Source organism: Scyliorhinus canicula, chromosome 3 (assembly GCF_902713615.1).
Source record: "Scyliorhinus canicula chromosome 3, sScyCan1.1, whole genome shotgun sequence".
Lineage (NCBI taxonomy): Eukaryota > Metazoa > Chordata > Chondrichthyes > Carcharhiniformes > Scyliorhinidae > Scyliorhinus > Scyliorhinus canicula.
The window spans coordinates 111,234,372-111,252,242 of NC_052148.1; the positions used below are offsets into that span (position 1 = coordinate 111,234,372).

Consider the following 17,871-nt stretch of genomic DNA (forward strand, 5'->3'; position numbering starts at 1 on the left):
GGGACCCTCCCTGACTCCAATGATTCCTGAAAGATCACCACCAATGCCTCCACAATCTCTTCAGCTATCTCTTTTAGAACCCTGGGGTGTAGTCCATTCGGTCCAGGTGATTTATCCACCTTCAGACCTTTCAGTTTCCCCAGAACCTTCTCCTTAGTGATAGCCACTACACTCACCCCTGCTACTGATTCTCCTGGTGTTCTGGTATCTTCCACCGTGAAGACTGATGCAAAGTAACTATTCAGTTCCTCTGCCATTTCTTTGTTTCCTATTACTACTTCTCCAGCCTCATTTTCCATTGTTCCAATGTCTATTCTTGCCTCTCTCCTACATTTAATATATTGAAAAAACCTCTTATTATCTTATTTTATATTACTGGCTAGCTTACACTCATATTCCCCCCCTCCCTTATTGCTTTTTTAGTTGTCCTTGCCCACTTTTAAAGGCTTACCAACCCTCTGGCTTCCCACTAATCCTTGCCATCTTGTATGCTTTTTTTTTGCTTTTATGCTGTCCTTGACTTCCCTCATCAGCCATGGATGCCACGTCCTCCCCTTAGCATGTTTCCTCCATCTGGGATGACTCTCTGTTATGCCTCATGAATATCTCCCAAAAACCCCTGCCATTGCTGTTCCGCTGTCTTCCAATCAACTCTGGCCAGCTCCCTCATGTCTACCTAGTTACCTTAATTCAATTGCAATTGTTAAGTGTAAGATGTTCTGGTCAAAAATAGACCATCCCTAATTTGTATCCTGGGCGGGATTCTCTGTCGGCCGACGCTGGAACCAGGAAAAGCGACTGGGCAGAGAATCACCACCTGGAGGTTCCCCTCCAAGTCACTCACCACCCTGACTTGGAAATATATTGCCATTCCTTCACTGTCACTGGGGCAACATCCTGGAACTCCCTCTCCAACAGCATAGTGGGTGCACCTACACCTTAAGGACTGCAGCTTTTCAAGAAGGCAACTCACCATCACTTTCTGAAGTGTAACTAGGGATGGGCAATAAATGCTGGCCTAACCAGCGAAGCTCACATCCTGTAAATTTTTTTAAAATCGGTTGTGCAACCACCTCACTACACCTGCATTCCACCCCCCACCGCCCACTCCACCAACTTCTCGCTCCCCTCCCAACAACTGGCCGCTAATGACGCAGCACGTGGCCCACCCAAGGGCAGCGCCAAAGCAGCCCCCCCCTGTAGGAAGGCGCTGGATGGGGGCCACGGAGCATACCACTGGCATGGGGTGTCAGCCACTGGTACCCTTGGCTGCGGGGATGGGCGCCAGGTCCAGAAGCCCCCACGGTGCCGGGCACTGACAGGGCCAGAGTTGCGGATAGCAGAGTGCCAGGGGAAATGGCTGGGGATGGGTGTGGGGATGGGGGAGGGAGGGAGACATGCGGGGGCAGTGCAGACCGGGGCTACCATGTAGCCCAGTGGACCTGGATGGGAATGAGGGTTCGCACCATGCTAACATGTCTGACTTTCAACCCCTCCAGTCAATGGACTTCGGAATTCAACCCAGGAATAGTTGCTGCAGCCCTGGGGATGCCCTGAGGCTGTACGAGCTGGAGGTACTCAAGGAGGACCCTGCTGCGGCAGAGCCTCCCCCAGAGGAACAGGAGGCAGCTGGCTGGCATGGATGGAGAGTCGGCTGCCGATCTGGTCGAGGAGGTGGTGGGAAGGAAGCACCTCATGAGGCTTCATGTGAACCATCAGCACCTGTCATTCGGGGACGTGCTGGACCGAGCATACCATCGAAGACTCCAGCCGAGCAGGAGAACCGTGTGACATATCTGCCAGATCGCATCTGGCACCTCGGCGGTATGGGGGAGGACACCCGCTCCCAGTGGTCATCAAGGTGACGGTTGCCCTGAACGTTTATGCCACGGGGCCCTTCCAGGTGCCAAGTGGGGACCTGTCCGGGAACTCACGGACCTCGGTGCATCCGTGCCATCACTGAGACCCTGTATTTCCGGTCGGCACAATACTTCAAATTCAATGATGTGGAGATCCCGGTGTTGGACTGGGGTGAGCACAGTAAGAAGTCTTACAACACCAGGTTAAAGTCCAACATGTTTGTTTCAAACACTAGCTTTCAGAGCACTGCTCCTTCCTCAGGTTCATAAGCTAGTGTTTGAAACAAACATGTTGGACTTTAACCTGGTGTTGTAAGACTTCTTACTGTGCTCAAATTCAATGTGGACCGAGTCCACCAGGATGCCCGGGCAACAGGGTTCGCCGTCATTGCCCCGGGTCCAGGGCGTGATTGACACGATGCATGTCGCCTTACGAGCACCCGCCCATGACAGGCAGGTGTTTACAAACGAAAGGCGTTTCACACGTGAACGAGCAGCTGGTGTGTGATCATGAGATGCACATCACGTGGACTTCCAGTGGCGGCCATGGTGCGAGTGGTCACACACAGGGCAGCTCCTGCTTGAAGGTGTAGAAAAGTGCTCTTTTTACCCGAAATTCGGTGTAACTTTGACGGAAAAGTGTAGCTTAAGATCAGAGGAGAAGTTCCCCCGGGAGTGGTATGTCTGCTGGTTACCAAACCCAGCTGAAGAAGATGAAGGACCTGGCCAAGGAGCTGGAAGAGACCTGTGGTGCAGCAGCCAGTGGAAGGATGGCTGAGGGGGAAGGGCTAGTGCAAGTTGGAAAGCCCCAGATGGAACAGCTCATGGCCTTCATCAAGGAAGGTGAATTGGACATTCTGAATTCCCCCTCTGTGTACCCGAACAGGCGCCGGAATGTGGCTACTTGGGGATTTTCACAGTAACTTCATTGCAGTGTTAATGTAAGCCAACCTGTGATAATAGTAAAGATTACAAGGATTGTTACTATTATTATTGTTATAAAGATGTCTTGGTATATTCAGACCTTGTTCCCCTCAAGTTCACAGTTGAACTTCTCCTTGGCCCACTGCAGAATCTTCTCCTCTATGGAGCCTCACAATCACTGCCCGCGGCAGCTCTCCCACTCAAGGCTTCTGCCTCAGAGACCTTTGCGCTCTGTCCACTTCAGGGGCCTTGTCCAATACTCCCTCCACCACCAGCCCTGCCAGCATCCTCGAAACATACCTCGTGGCACTCGCACCTTCCACTCCTTCAGACAGTGGATCTATTTTCCTGTTCCTCCACCTTTGATCTCAGCGTCTTGTAAAGGTCTCCTAAGAGCCACACCTCTGCCTCCAATGCCGCCACCCAAACGCTATCGTCCGACATCAGCCCCTACATCTCTCGAATCTGCGACCCCTATGCCTTCAAGCATTTTTCCACCCTCTCCATCGAGCACTTCAGGGGTGCCACTGCCCCTTCAATGGACTTCGAGCGATCCTTCTGCATCTCCTTCCTCCACTTCACCTGGCAAAGCTTTGGGTGAGGTATGAAGGCCATGAATACTATTTTGAGACCCCAGAAGCGGCCAATAACTTTATCATGGAGCAGAATCTGGGGGAGAACTGAACTGGACAATTCTGGGAGACTGAGGTGCTGGCACTTTGAAGTAATTGGGATTATGTGTAGAGAGGAGGGTTTTTTGCTTTTTTTGTATTGTTGGATTGACAAAGGGTAGCAGGGGCGAAAGGTTTGTAAGGGGATGCTGTCCCAATCACCCCTCCTGCTACCTGGGGTTGTCTTTTTGTTTGTTCTTGGGGAAGGTGACTTGTGTGTCAAGATGAGTCTTTGTTTGGGTGGGGGAGAGCTGAGGGTGGAGGGCAGTAGTCGGAGCCTTTGGGCAGGAGTTGCCAAACTGGCAGGTAATACTGGTGAACAGAAGTGAGGCGGGGGAGAAGGCTGAGAGAGGTGGCCTTAGGGTGGGGGGTAGGGGGGGTTGGAAGGGAAAGGGAGGGAGAGAGGGTGATGCGGCGAGGGAGATTGGAGAAGAAACATGGTCGGGGCGGAGAAAGGGGCCATTTTGAATGGGCCAGGTATAGGATGAAATTAACGTGGATAGAGCCAAAAGGGGAAGATGGCGGACGGTATACGGGAATGGAGACTTAAACCCCCGGTAAGGTTGATAACGTGCGAGTGCTCAATGGACCTGTCAAAAGATCTCGGGTCTTTGCGCACCTTGAAAGCGGAGGTGGTCTTTTTGCAGGAGATGCACGTCCACGTGAAGGACCACGTTAGACTAAGAAATGGATGGGTGAATCAGGTTTTCCACTCGGGGGTCTGATTCAAAGTCGCGGGGAGTGGCAATTTTGATGAGTAAGGTTTGTGAGCGCAAAGAAAATGAGGGACCCAGGTGGGGAGATATGTGTTTGTCAGTGGGGTATTAGAAGGGCCGCCGGTGGTGTTGGTGAATGTGTATGCACCGAAATGGGACGATGTAGATTTTATGGGACGTTTCTGGCAACGATCCTGGACTTGACCATGCACCGGTTGATTATGGGAAGAGATTTTAATTGTGTCCTGGAGATGAGGGTAGATAGATTGAGCCCCATTCAATCAAAGAGAAAATGCTGGAAAATCTCAGCAGGTCTGGCAGCATCTGTAGGGAGAGCCCAGATGACCCTTTGTCAAAGCCAGACCTGCTGAGATTTTCCAGCATTTTCTCTTTGGTTTCAGATTCCAGCATCTTCAGTAATTTGCTTTTATTGAGCCCCACGTCATTGGGTCGGATACGAGTGGCAAAGTGGGTTTATGAAAAGATGGGTATAGTGGACCCGTGGCATCTCAAGAACCTAGGGGGAAGGGAATATTCCTTTTTATCATATGTGTACAAGGTATATTGCTGAATTGACTTTTTTGTGGTGAGCCGGGAGTTTTTGGTCAGGATGGAGGTGGCAGAATACGCGGGGATAGTAATCTCGGACCATGTGCCCCATTGGCTGGAGATTCGGCTTAGATCGGGATGGTGCAGAGGCCAGGGTGGAGGCTCGATTCGGGGTTGTTGGCAGATTGAGGGTTTTGTGACAAAGTGTGGGCTGTGATTAAAGATCATGTAGAATTGAACAAAAATGGGGAGGTGTCAGCGGCCACTTTTTAGGAAGCACTACAATCGGTGGTCCGAGGGGACATTATCTTGTTCAAGGCACATGCAGATAGGGAAAGGAGGGAGGAATTGAACGATTAATGAACAAGATAGTGGAGGTAGATAGGGGGGGACTCGAGGGCGCCCACCATGGAGGGATTGGTGAAGAAGAAAACATTACAGGGGCAATTTAGTAGGCTAACCGGAAGATGAGATGTTGTTCCTCCAGTTAGCGCTGAGCTTCACTGGAACATTGCAGCAGGCCAAGGACAGACATGTGGGCATGGGAGCAGGGTCTTTTGTTAAAATGGCAAGCAACAGGAAGGTCAGGGTCCTGAATGCGCACAGACCGAAGCTGCTCAGCAAAGCGATCACCCAGTCTGCGTTTGCTCTCTCCAATATAGAGGAGACCACATTGGGAGCAGCGAATGCAGTAGACCAAATTGGAAGAGATGCAAGTGAAGCACTGCTTAACCTGGAATGAGTGTTTTGGGCCTGGGATGTTAAGCATGGAAGACGTAAAGGGGCAGGTGTTACACCTTCTGTAATTGCATGGGAAGGTGCCAGGGGTGATGGGAGAGGTACTGGGTATGGTGGAGGAGTGGACTAGATTATCTTGGAGGGAATGGTCTCTGCAGAATGCGGACAGAGGTAGTGAAGGGAAGATGTGTTTAGTGGTGGCATCAAGCTGGAGTTGGCGAAAATGGCGGAGGATTATGCTTTGCATACGGAGGCTGGTGGGATGAAATGTGAGAACGAGGGGACTCTATATCCTTGTTCTGGGAGGGAGGGGAGGGGAGGGGGTGAGGGTAGTGGCACGGGAGATGGGCCCGGTCAACAACTGTAGTTGGGAAATCATGATTGAGGAAGGAGGAACACATTTTCGAAGCACCATTTTGGAAATGAGACATTGGAAATGGGATGAGATATGCTTTACAAAACAGCGAGGCAACTATTCAAAATGGCACAGGATTGATAAACTAGGATTTATTTTCCTGGAATTCCAAGGCTAATATGTTCATTGCAGCCACAAATATTTTCAAGCTCTGTATATGCGAAAGGAGTCTAACTTTAAATGAATAATCAGTGCTTTTCCAAAATTGCCAGCATATTTTGACATTTTGCAGATTATGGTGTGGTTAAAATAGTTAGTGAGCAACATATCCGAAGACTGGACTGGGTCATTATTATGTGAATGCTGGAATGTGGTCAAAAGTGAGCATTAATATTGTTTCTCGATAAATGTATCCTTTCTTTGTTGCAGCACTTTGCAATATATACTCTGGTATTGTAATACAGATCAAATGTAGATTTCATAAAAGACCTTTTCTGGACATTTCATGCCTTTGTCTTAAGAATTGTATGTGTGATGTTTAAATCTATAAAACCTCACTCTTCTGCAGTTTTTAATGAAAAAGTCCAGTAATAAAATCAGATTGGCTGGTGAGAACAAATGTTGAAGACAGTTATCAAGTTCAAACAAAGATAGCATTCAGCCAACTGAAATCTGACCTGCAATTCCCATCAGCCATCCCAATATTTATAATCCAGGATGAGTGATTGTTATTCAAAGGTCAAGCTCATTGCATTAAATGAAAACAAAATATAAAAAATGCACAATAAGGTCAATTAGCATCTGAAAAGGGAAGATAGGGTAGTATTTCGGTTGTGAGCAGCTCTGTAGAAGGGTTATACACCAAGAGTTCCTGAAATGTTGATGGACTTGCTGTATATATCCATAACTTCCTGATGTAATTTTAGATTCTCAGCTTTCAATGTTTATTTTTAGCTCCAGACGTTTTTCATAGCATGGCATCTCATGGTTCCTCACTGCTGAGATGATGCGGTTTACAAAGATTTGAAGAAAAAGGGCGCGACCATCCGGCCACGCTGCACCGGAAAAGCAGCTGGCCGTGGCACAGTGTGGCTGGTGAAAGACGGGAGACCCCGCTCCTGGGACCCAGCTTGCAAAGGAATCAAGCCCCCAAGGGTGGGGGGGGGGGGGAATTAGTTTTTAGAAAATCTGAATATTAGAGCGGGGCGGCAAGCCTTACTCTAATGTGCAGATTCCCGAGGTACCAGAGGCTTTGCGATTCATCCCCTATGCCTCGGGGAGCTCGGACGATTGCCTTTGGCACTGGTCCCCACAAACGGGGACCAGATGGAATGACATTCATGGGGGGGGGGGAGGGGGGGGGGGGAGTGGGGGAGGGAGGGAGGGGGGGAGGGAGGGGGGGAGGGAGGGGGGGAGGGAGGGAGGGGGGGAGGGAGGGAGGGAGGGGGGGAGGGAGGGAGGGAGGGGGGGAGGGAGGGGGGAGGGAGGGGGGGGGGAGGGAGGGAGGGGGGGGAGGGAGGGGGGGGGAGGGAGGGGGTGGAGGGAGGGGGGGGAGGGAGGGGGGGAGGGAGGGGGGGGAGGGGGGGGGAGGGAGGGGGGGAGGGAGGGGGGGGGAGGGAGGGGGGGAGGGAGGGGGGAGGGGGGAGGGGGGGGAGGGGGGGAGGGAGGGGGGAGGGGGGGGGGAGGGGGGGGGAGGGAGGGGGGAGGGGGGGGGAGGGGGGGGAGGGGGGGGGGAGGGGGGGAGAGGTCTCCAAGGGGGTCGGAGGCCCCCAGTTGCATACCCTTAAAAATGGCGCCCCAATCTCTCACTAAAACGGGGATTTCTGGCAAGTGGGGCTATGTGCTACCTCGACCATGCATTCCCCATTTAGGCCCCGTTTCAAATGAGTCATGTGGAATAGCCATGCGTTTCCCGGCACTGTGAATGACGGGAAACAAGCGTCCAAACGCACTCGTTCGGGAGCTTTGTTCCCTTTTGGGAAGATTGTGGCCAATGGTATGCCATACTCCGGCTCCTCGATAGCGGCATGAATGCGTTCCACACCGTGCCCCTGTGTGGGCATCCAAATGTTAGCATATCATTAACGGGCCTGACGCCCGTTAACGGGCAGTGGCGGGGAGCGACCAGGTAATGGGCCATCTGGCAGCGGACTGTGGCCTGTGGCCCAGCGCAGGTCTTGGCACACCTCCGTGCACCCATCCTAGGCGCGCCCTACTGCAGGGGCAACAGGGGAGCCGTGGAGTGTGCCTTGACTGGCGGACACATTACCGTGGCCGTCAGCATCCACCCCAGCACACTGCCCCTTGCAGGACAGATGTTCCGCAGGTTAAACCCTCAGCTAGCCCATCCAGCATGACCACTTGTTGTCACCAAGCGCAGCTTGCCCACAGCCATCCTGCCTCAAGACAAGTAGGCACAACCCGTGCACTGCAAAAAGGACCCACAGCAGACTGCAGCTATGGTCCCAACAGGTGCCCATCCCCCTGGCCGAGCCCCACCCATGGGCCCTGCTCTCACGCATGCCACCAATAATGGCACCAGTGGTCAGTGGTGCACTGCGCCCACCCCCCGCCCACACACTAGCATTACCGTGCTGGCCAGGGCCATCGTGTAGCCTGCTGGACCTGGTTGGGCACAGAAGTATTCACCATGCTAATATGTTTGCCTTTACCCCCTGCAGTGTAGGAGGAGGCCATTTGGCCCATTGAGTCTGCACCAACCCTTTGTCATGTAGATGCCCCTGGTTTTGTTTCTACAAGGTTGTAACAATAAGTAATGTTACACATCATCCAATTTATGCAACATCAGTTCTGTCTTGTATTGTTTATTAATGTAATATGTGTGAAATTAGTTAAAAATCTGTTTTACATATTTTAAGTCACATTATGGTTTCAAAACACCCCCACCCTATCACCTTCTAACCTTTGGACACTAAGGGGCAATTTAGTATGGCCAATCCACCTGGACTGTGGGAGGAAACTGGAGCATCCAGAGGAAACTAGTGCAGACACAGGGAGAAAGTGCAAACTCCACATAGTCACCCGAGCCTGGAATTGAACCCGGGTCCCTGGTGCTGTGAGGCAGCAGTGCTAACCACTGTGCCACCCCAAACTGGAGGTCATCCAAAACTCTACTACTACTATCCTTACTCATACAAAAACCCACTCAACCTTCATTCCCGAGCTCGCTGACCTAAATTGACTCCCGGTTAAACAACATCTCAATTTAAATTTTTTTATTTGTTTATGGGATGTGGACATTACTGGCTGGACCAGCTATTATTGGCCATCCTTGAGGGCATTTAAGTATCAACTACATTTCTATGGATCAGACCAGGTAAGGATCATAGAATCATAGAATTGACAGTGCTGAAGGCGGCCACCCGGCTCATCGTGCCTGCACTGACCCCCGGAAAGAGCACCCAACCTAAGCCCAGGCCTCCACCCCATCCCCGCAACCCAGCAACCCGACCCAACCCTTTTGGGGCAATTAAGCATGACCAATCCACCTAACCTGTACACCTTTAGACTGTGGGAGGAAACCAGAGCACCCGAAGGAAACCCACGCAGACACGGGGAGAAAGTGCAAACTCCACACAGTCACCCGAGACTGGAATTGAACCTGGGACCCTCCCGTCAGGGTGACAGATTTCCTTCTCTAAAGGACGTTAGTGAACCAGATGGGTTTTTACGACAATCGACAATGGTTTCATGGTCACCTTTACTTTTTTAATTTAATTCAAATTTCACCATCTGCCATGGTGGGATTTGAATCCAGGCCCCCAGAGGTCTTTGGTTTACTAGTCAAGTGGCAATGCCACTACGCCACTGCCTCCCCTATAATCCTTGTTTTCAAATCCCTCCTTGGTCTTGCCTTTCTATATCTTTGCATTCTCTTCCAGCCCCACAACCCTCTGGGGTATCTGTACTCTTACTATTCTGGCTCCATTAGCATTCCTCATCTTAATTGCTCCACCACTGGTAGCTATGCATTAATTCCCTCTCCACCTCTTTATTCTCCTTAAAGATGCTCCTTAAAACCTACCTCTATGACCAAGCTTTTGGTCTTCTGCCCTAAAATTTCTTATGGTATCTTGTGTGGTATCAAAGCTTGATTGATGATGCTTCTGTGAAATGCTTTGCGATGTTTCATTAAATTAATTGCACTATATAAATTCAGCTTCTTATTGTTATATTACGCATTTTAAAATTATCCATGATAGGAAACTATAGAAATGCTGATCTTAAAAATTTTTGCTTTGATTCTTCTTCCCACAAGCCATGTTTTTTTTGCCCTTGTATATTTTTAAAAATGCATTTAGGGATGTGGGCGTCGCTGGTTAGGCCAGCATTTATTGCCCACCCTAGTTGCCCTTCAAAAGGTGGTGATGAGCTGCCTTCTTGAACTGCTGTGGTTACACCCACAGTGCTGTTAGAGAGAGAATTGTAGGATTTTCACCCAGCGACAGTGAAGGAACGGCGATATATTTCCAAGTCAGGGTGGTGAGTGACTTGGAGGGGAACCTCCAGGTGTGGGGTCCCAGGTATTTACTGCTCTTGTCCTTCTAGATAGTAGTGGTCACGGGTTTGGAAGGTGCTGCCTAAGGAACACCGGTGAGTTCCTGCAGTGTATCTTGTAGATGGTACACACAGCTGCCACTGTGCGTCGGTGGTGAAGGGTTTGAATGTTTGTGGAAAGGGGAGCAATCAAGTAGGTTGCTTTGTCCAGGGTGGTGTTGAGCTTCTTGAGTGTTGTTGGAGCTGCACTCATCCAGGCAAATGGAGAGTATTCCATTGCACTCCTGACCTGTATCTTGTAAACGGTGGACTGGCTTTGTGGGGGGAGGGGGGAGGTGGTCAAGGTAATCCCCAGGATGCTGATAACTTCTAATAACCATGTTGGAAATCTTCAACTGGCTTCTATTCCTCTCTAACTATGTTCCAATATATATTTTCTATAGCTCTTTAGCCTCTGGGTTAGTTTTAATTCCATTCGTAAAAATGCAATGCAGCAACCTGTCAAGGTTCCTCTGACAAAACCTTTCAAACCCCCAACCACTACCACTTAGAAGAACAAGTCAATTAATCGACCACTATCTCCATCCCATTGGTGTAATTACGTGTCTAAATGCATCCCTTTCATTTTTCTTATTCATTCATGAGATGCGAGCATCACTGGCAAGGCCAACATTGATTACCACCCTTAAATGCCCTTGAGAAGGTGGTGGTGAGCTGCCTTCTTTATCCCATGCAGTCCATGTGGTGTAGGTACACACACAATGCTGGACGCAACACCAATTACAAGATACCCTCCAAGTCACACACTATCCTGACTAGGAGCTATGTTGCTGTTCCTTCACTGTTCCTGAGTCAAAGTCCTGAAAACCCCTCCCTAAAATCACTATGGGTGTACGTACACTACATGGACTGTTCAAGAAGATAGTTCATCACCACCTTGCCAAGAACAATTAGGGATTGGTAATAAAGGCATTCTCAGTGATGCTCACATCTCATGGATAATAAAGATAACGAAAGGGATGCATTTAGACATACAATTTGGTTGATTAATTGACTCATTTTCTCTATTTATTTATAGCATTAACAAAACAATGACTTCATAAACATCCTGGGCGTAATTCTCCGTCCCGCCGCACCAGTTTTCTGCTGTGGCACGTCCCCGCCGGCAGTGGGATTCTCCGTCCCGCCAACCGGCCAATAGGGTTTCCCATTGTGGGCAGCCCCACGCCGTTGGGAAATCCCCGGGCGCGAGTGCGCTGCCGGCGCAACGGAGAATCCTGCCAGCGGAGAATCCAGCTCCCATTTTACCTCATGAAGCTTAACCATGCGATCGAATAGATGATGCAAGTTACATGTATTTTTTTAATAAGCCACAAAACTGCATTCTTTAGTAGAGAACAAAAATAAATGAAGAATATAAATGGACTTATGTTCAGCTCACCATCCAAAACTTGATAAAGTACTGCAGATCGGTGGCAGCGATAAACACACAGTAAAGCAGGGAATAAGCCAAGAACAGGAAAAAAAACTTGTAATTGGAGAATCCAACACAATTGTTCACCCTGTAAACAAACAAAAAGGAATCTTATGTCATATTTAATTCAGAGTCATAAAGAATTAATCATAGCACTGGAAATTAAAACTGGGAAAGATGTAAAACTGGTTTCTAATTCACATGGACATAACATAACTCTTGACTTTGTCTCGATCTTTTTGGCTTTGGCATTCCAATTATGAAAAGTTTCTTGACTATCTTAAAATGATTCTTATCATCGGTATTGTGCTTTCCCAGATTTTGATTGAATTTATGAAAGCCTAATGTTTATTTCTATTTCAATAAACAACAGGCGGGATTCTCCCATCGGGCGGCTATGTGTCGGCCCCAGCATAAAAACGGGATTTTTTACTCTGGCGTTGGCGCCCGTTCCGAGACCCGATTCTCCGGGCCACAGTGGGATAGCACGCCGCTGGAGTGGCCCACGCCGGAGGCCCCCAGCCAGAGAGACCAGACCGCCGATCAGTGGACCCCGATCACGGGCCAGGCCACTTCGGAGGCCCCCCTGGGGTTTGACCCACTCACACCCCCCCCCCCCCACAGGCCACCCCCGGGCCCTTCAACACCGGTTTTGACGGCTGCTCAGCCCACGCGGACCGGAGAATTGGCGTGCCGGCCCTTGCCGGCCCGGAGAGTCGCCGCAAACTCCGACCGGCGCTGCGCCGACCATGCCGGCGCCGATTCTCCGCTCTGTGGAGAATTGCATCCTGGCGTCGGGGTGGTATGATGCGATTCGCGCGGCGCCGTGGCGATTCTCCGACCCGACGGGGTGGGGGGTTGGATTGCCACTCCATGCCCAACTACTATGTGAAATTTCTTCCATGCCAATCTTGCTTGACCTTCTGACTTAAACCGGGCGAGATCCATGCAGTGCAGCAGTCCTCGAGGGCCAGGGGTACAGTCCAGCAAAGCCAATTGAAGGAGGACATGCCCACTTTAGAATGGCATGAACTGCCATAAACCAGACGTTGTGATGTAAATCCCACCCATTGTGGGCGAGATCACTTTTTGGCAAATCTGCATATCAGAGCGAGGCAGAAAGCTTTACTCTAATGCACAGATTCCCAAAGTCCCTGAAGATTTGGCATTCACCCCTTCGCTTCAGAGACCTTGGGCGAGTGCTATTCAGCACTGTCCCCATAAAAGGTGACCAGACAGAATGGCACTCAGCGGGGGTCTCCCAGCTGCGTGCCCTTTGGGCAGGGTGGTGCTCTGGCACTGCTGGTGCCACCTGGGAACTAGCAGTGCCCTAGCCAGCCTGGCATCCTGGCAGTGCCCCCGGGTGCCAGCCTGGCAATGCCAAGGTGGCACTGCCAGCTGGATAGAGTACTGCTAGGTTGGCACTACCAAGCTGGCATTTTTGCATGTGTGTGATCATGCCGGGGTTGCCCTGTGTGGGTGTTGCTAGGGGGCTGAAGGGGTGGGCGTCGCTACACTAGGGAGTTCTGATGAATGAAGCTCCTCAGTGTACAAAATGGGGCTAGGTGGGGCCTCGGCTCCGCGTTCCCCTTCTGTGGCCCCTTATACAATGTGAGTCTTGTTTTATAGCCATGTGTTTCTCGGCACTGTTTGCCTTGGGAAGGTGACTTTGGGACTTCTTCTAGCACCATATCAGCCAGGATTAAATGGCGGAGCAGCCTCGACGGGCCGAATGGCCTAATTCTGACATTGGGTACTCAGTGAGGATGCAGCAAGAAACACAGGGATCAATATTAAACCCCTACAATGGGCAGGAGAAATTTGGATGAGGGTTAAAACTTATAAATTGAGAAATGCGACTGTAAACCACTGCATACATGTCTTTCCCTATTTTTACAGCTGTAGTTTGTGAGCCTTGGATAGGCCTTCTTTGTATTATAATATTCAAATCAGACTTCCACAGTGCAGTTGGGAACAAGATTTAAAACTGATGGTTGCATGCTGACGCAGAGGGTTCTGGGAAATGGAGATTGGAGCATCCAGTTGCTAAAGGTAAATGTATTTTAGAACATTTGTGCCTCATGAGTGGCAGGACTGCTCTACCCAATCCCTCAGGAAAACCTTATGTTGATTGTGATCTCTCCTACCATGCCATGGTCAGTTACATTCTTCCACAACGCCGCATATTCGACCTTTGCCACCTGCCCCACAGGTTTCCAACAAGCGGTCTTGTCCCATTGCCCTGCCATTTGCACCCGAATGGGAGAAGCCTCCCCCGGGCTTCCTGACAGCCGTTGCGTCTCCCAAGATCTAACTGGGGCGGAATTCTCCGACCCCCCTGTGGTGATTGTAGATCGGAGTAGATGCAATACAACTGAGCAAGCACTAGAGGGAGCATGGGAGAGCTATAAAATCACAGGGACAGGAAGTGAGCACACACTTCACGGAAGGCAGAACTGGGAGCAGGACACAGGACAGGCAGGCAGCATTTGAGATAGCCGTAGGTTAAGCTCTGAAGACAGAAAAAATTCCCAATAAAGCATCTTCTCCACCTTTGAGACTACGAGCTTTATTAAGACACGAGGAACAACACATGGTACCAGGTTTGCCTTCAGACGCTTACTACAAGATGACTCAGCTGCAGACACAGAAAGAACAAAATGGCATGGAAATCTCCTACTGGACATTGGACTTGGGAAGACATCGCTTATTCGAGGATGTGGCTTGGAACCCCACCTCAGCTGGACACGACCGGCAATGTAAGAAATGTCTGGAAAATGTTTAAACAAATGTTCGATTTATATATCATAGCTAATGATGTAGCAGCAGCCTCAGACGAAATTAAAATAGCAATGCTCATCGCAGGACATGAAGCTAGGAAAGTATATAATGGATTTAAATACTCAAAAGATGAAGATAGCAACAACTTACAAACAATACTAAACAAATTTGAAGAGTACTGTAAGGAATTTGAACAGCACGGTATGCTCAGAGGCCAAACTGCACAGAGAATGAGTGATGCAAAACTCAAACAATCACTGAAAGAACAAGAAATCACGAGTGAAAAGTACAGATCAAAAAGAAATAACTTGAATTTATCACAAAGCCAAAACACTGAAATCCAGTCCAGATCGAAAGGAAAAGGTAACGTACAACTTTCAGAAAGAAAAAACGCTGAAATCCGCGATAAAATGGCGTCCGACAAAGAACTAAAATCTGCGTCTGCGCATGCGCAGGAAACAGAAGCTGCGCATGCGCAGTTACAATCAGCCGTTTATCGTTCTGCGCATGCGCAGTTTAAAAAAGTTTGTGTTGCTGATCGTTATGTGCATGCGCAAGCCACGCATGCGCAGTGGACACAAAAACGCACAGTACAGGAAGGCTGATTTGCGCATGCGCAATCGATTCCTACGCATGGCGTCACGAGCGTCATGACGTCTGAGGATCCGGACCACGCCTACTTAAAAGAGAAATGCCTGATAATTGAAAACAAGATACTTAAAGCGGTAAAACCAAACTTTCTTGCCTCAGAAGACAAAAAAAAAGCCTGAACTTAAACCAGCAGTTGAAAACAACTCGCACAACACCCTGGAAAAAGCAGTCTGCACCACCCAAAGTGAAGAGAACAAAAAGAAATCCGAAACAAAAAAAGATGATTTGTTTTTCGAAGAATACTACTCAGACATGGCTGAGTTATTCGGATATGCTGATCACAGCATCAGCGACACGGTCGCAAAGCTCAACACGAATCTACTCGTGGTAGATGAATCCAACCAAGATGATTTGGTTTTCGAAGAATACTACTCAGACATGGCTGAGTTATTCGGATATGCTGATCACAGCATCAGCGACACGGTCGCAAAGCTCAACACGAATCTACTTGTGGTAGATGAATCCAACACCATGGTGCCATGGCAGATCGTCGATACATTGGATGACAGCAATACCCAAGACAAAGACGACGCCACACAGAGAGCACAGAAAGACTCCACAGAGAGAGTGATGACAGGCTCCCCAGTGAGAGTGATGAAAGACTCCAAAAGGGAAGCAAGCAAACACTCCCTGGCGAACACCATGCATGAACAAGACCATGAAGGTCAACCCGCCGTATCAGAGCAACCGCAAGCAGACTATGAAAGTCTACCAAGCTCATATAAACAAGAAGAAGACAATGTACATCTACCCACTGCATGCGAAAACAGTGATAAGGTGATCACACTCGACGTACAGGATCACAGCAAGACTGACAGTTCTCAGCTGTCGGGCCACCCAAGAGTCCAGAGAGACAACGCCAATAGAAACCATGCAGATTTTGACTCCAGAAGAGGAGCACCAAGAGTCCAGTGAGACCACATCAACAGAAACCATGAAGATTTTGACTCCAGAAGAGGAGCGCCAAGAGTCCAGAGAGACCACGTCAATTGAAATCATGAAGATTTTGACTCCAGAAGAGGAGCACCAAGAATCCAGTGAGACCACACCAATAGAAACCATGCAGATTTTGACTCCAGAAGAGGAGCACCAAGAGTCCAGTGAGACCACATCAACAGAAACCATGAAGATTTTGACTCCGGAAGAGGAGCACCAAGAGTCCAGAGAGACCACGTCAATTGAAATCATGAAGATTTTGACTCCGGAAGAGGAGCACCAAGAGTCCAGAGAGACCACGTCAATTGAAATCATGAAGATTTTGACTCCGGAAGAGGAGCACCAAGAGTCCAGAGAGACCGCGTCAAATGAAATCGTGAAGATTTTGACTCCAGAAGAGGAGCACCAAGAAAGCAAAGATGAGGAATCAAATCCACCACAAATGACTGATGTCACCAGCATCAATGCAACATCAGATCATTCTCACCATTCTCGAGACGAAACGTTCAAGGTAACAGATTCCACAAAGGACACTCGCACCAATAACTGTGACAATGACTCAATTTATCCACACGGGACACTCACTGAGCATAACAAGAAAAAAAAAGCCAAAAGAAGCACAGCAGAAACGAGAACAACAGCAAGAACAAAAGCAACATGAAGCGCGACAAGAACAACAAAAATCGCAAGAAGCACTGCAGAAACAAGAACAACAGCACCAACAAAAACTACAAGCACAACGACAAAAACTACAAGAAGAACAACAAAACCAACAAGAAGCATAACAAAGATAGCGACAACAACAAAGACAGAAACGACAAAAACAGCAACAAGAACGGCAACGAAAACACCAAAGACAGGAACGACAGAAACAACAGCAATGAAACAACGACTTGTACAAAATGGTACAACTCTGCACATGAAGGACAATGCCACAGCACACAGCAAAGCAATGACAAGACTACAAACATGCCATGGGATGACAATGAATCGCACAAACTCACATCTGCTCCAGAACAAGCAAGCACACCAGCTTTCAAGGCAGATGACATAATAAACCAGCTTTCAAGGCAGATGACATAATAAATCGATACCACAAGCACAGAAAAAAGTCCATGTCAGTCAACATCAGTGGTTCGACCATGCAAACACCTCGGGATGACGCATTGTTTACTTAAAATAACAAGAACACCGACAACATTCACCACGTCAACAACAACAAAAGAAAAAACTCAGTGAACAAATTCATCAGGTTTGGACTCATAAATGTTTTTATTAAGATTGGACTCATAAATATAAATTGGCGTTGTAAAATATGCAATAGCACCATCACTTGTATAGATACACATATCATAAGTAACTGTTTTGTACAATTTTCTTTAACGATGTACAGAAAATATGTAAAGAGAAAAGGGGGGATGTGGTGATTGTAGATCTGAGTAGATGCAATACAACTGAGCAAGCACTAGAGGGAGCACGGGAGAGCTATAAAATCACAGGGACAGGAAGTGAGCACACACTTCACGGAAGGCAGAACTGGGAGCAGGACACAGGACAGGCAGGCAGCATTTGAGGTAGCCATAAGTTAAGCTCTGAAGACAGAACAAATTCCCAATAAAGCATCTTCTCCACCTTTGAGACTACGAGCTTTATTAAGACACGAGGAACAACACACCCCCGTAGGGTCGGGGAATCGCCT

The 17,871-nt window shown here is 48.9% G+C and overlaps 1 protein-coding gene across 3 annotated transcripts in view; it reads right to left on the reverse strand.

Moving 5' to 3' along the window:
- zdhhc2 (zinc finger DHHC-type palmitoyltransferase 2) overlaps positions 1-17,871 on the reverse strand; it is a 188,960-nt gene that overhangs the window by 37,944 nt on the left and 133,145 nt on the right. For all 3 annotated transcript variants that reach the window (XM_038791110.1, XM_038791111.1, XM_038791112.1), the window contains exon 7: positions 11,772-11,892. In XM_038791110.1, coding sequence (XP_038647038.1) covers positions 11,772-11,892 — 121 coding nt within the window. The remainder of the gene's footprint in view (positions 1-11,771; positions 11,893-17,871) is intronic.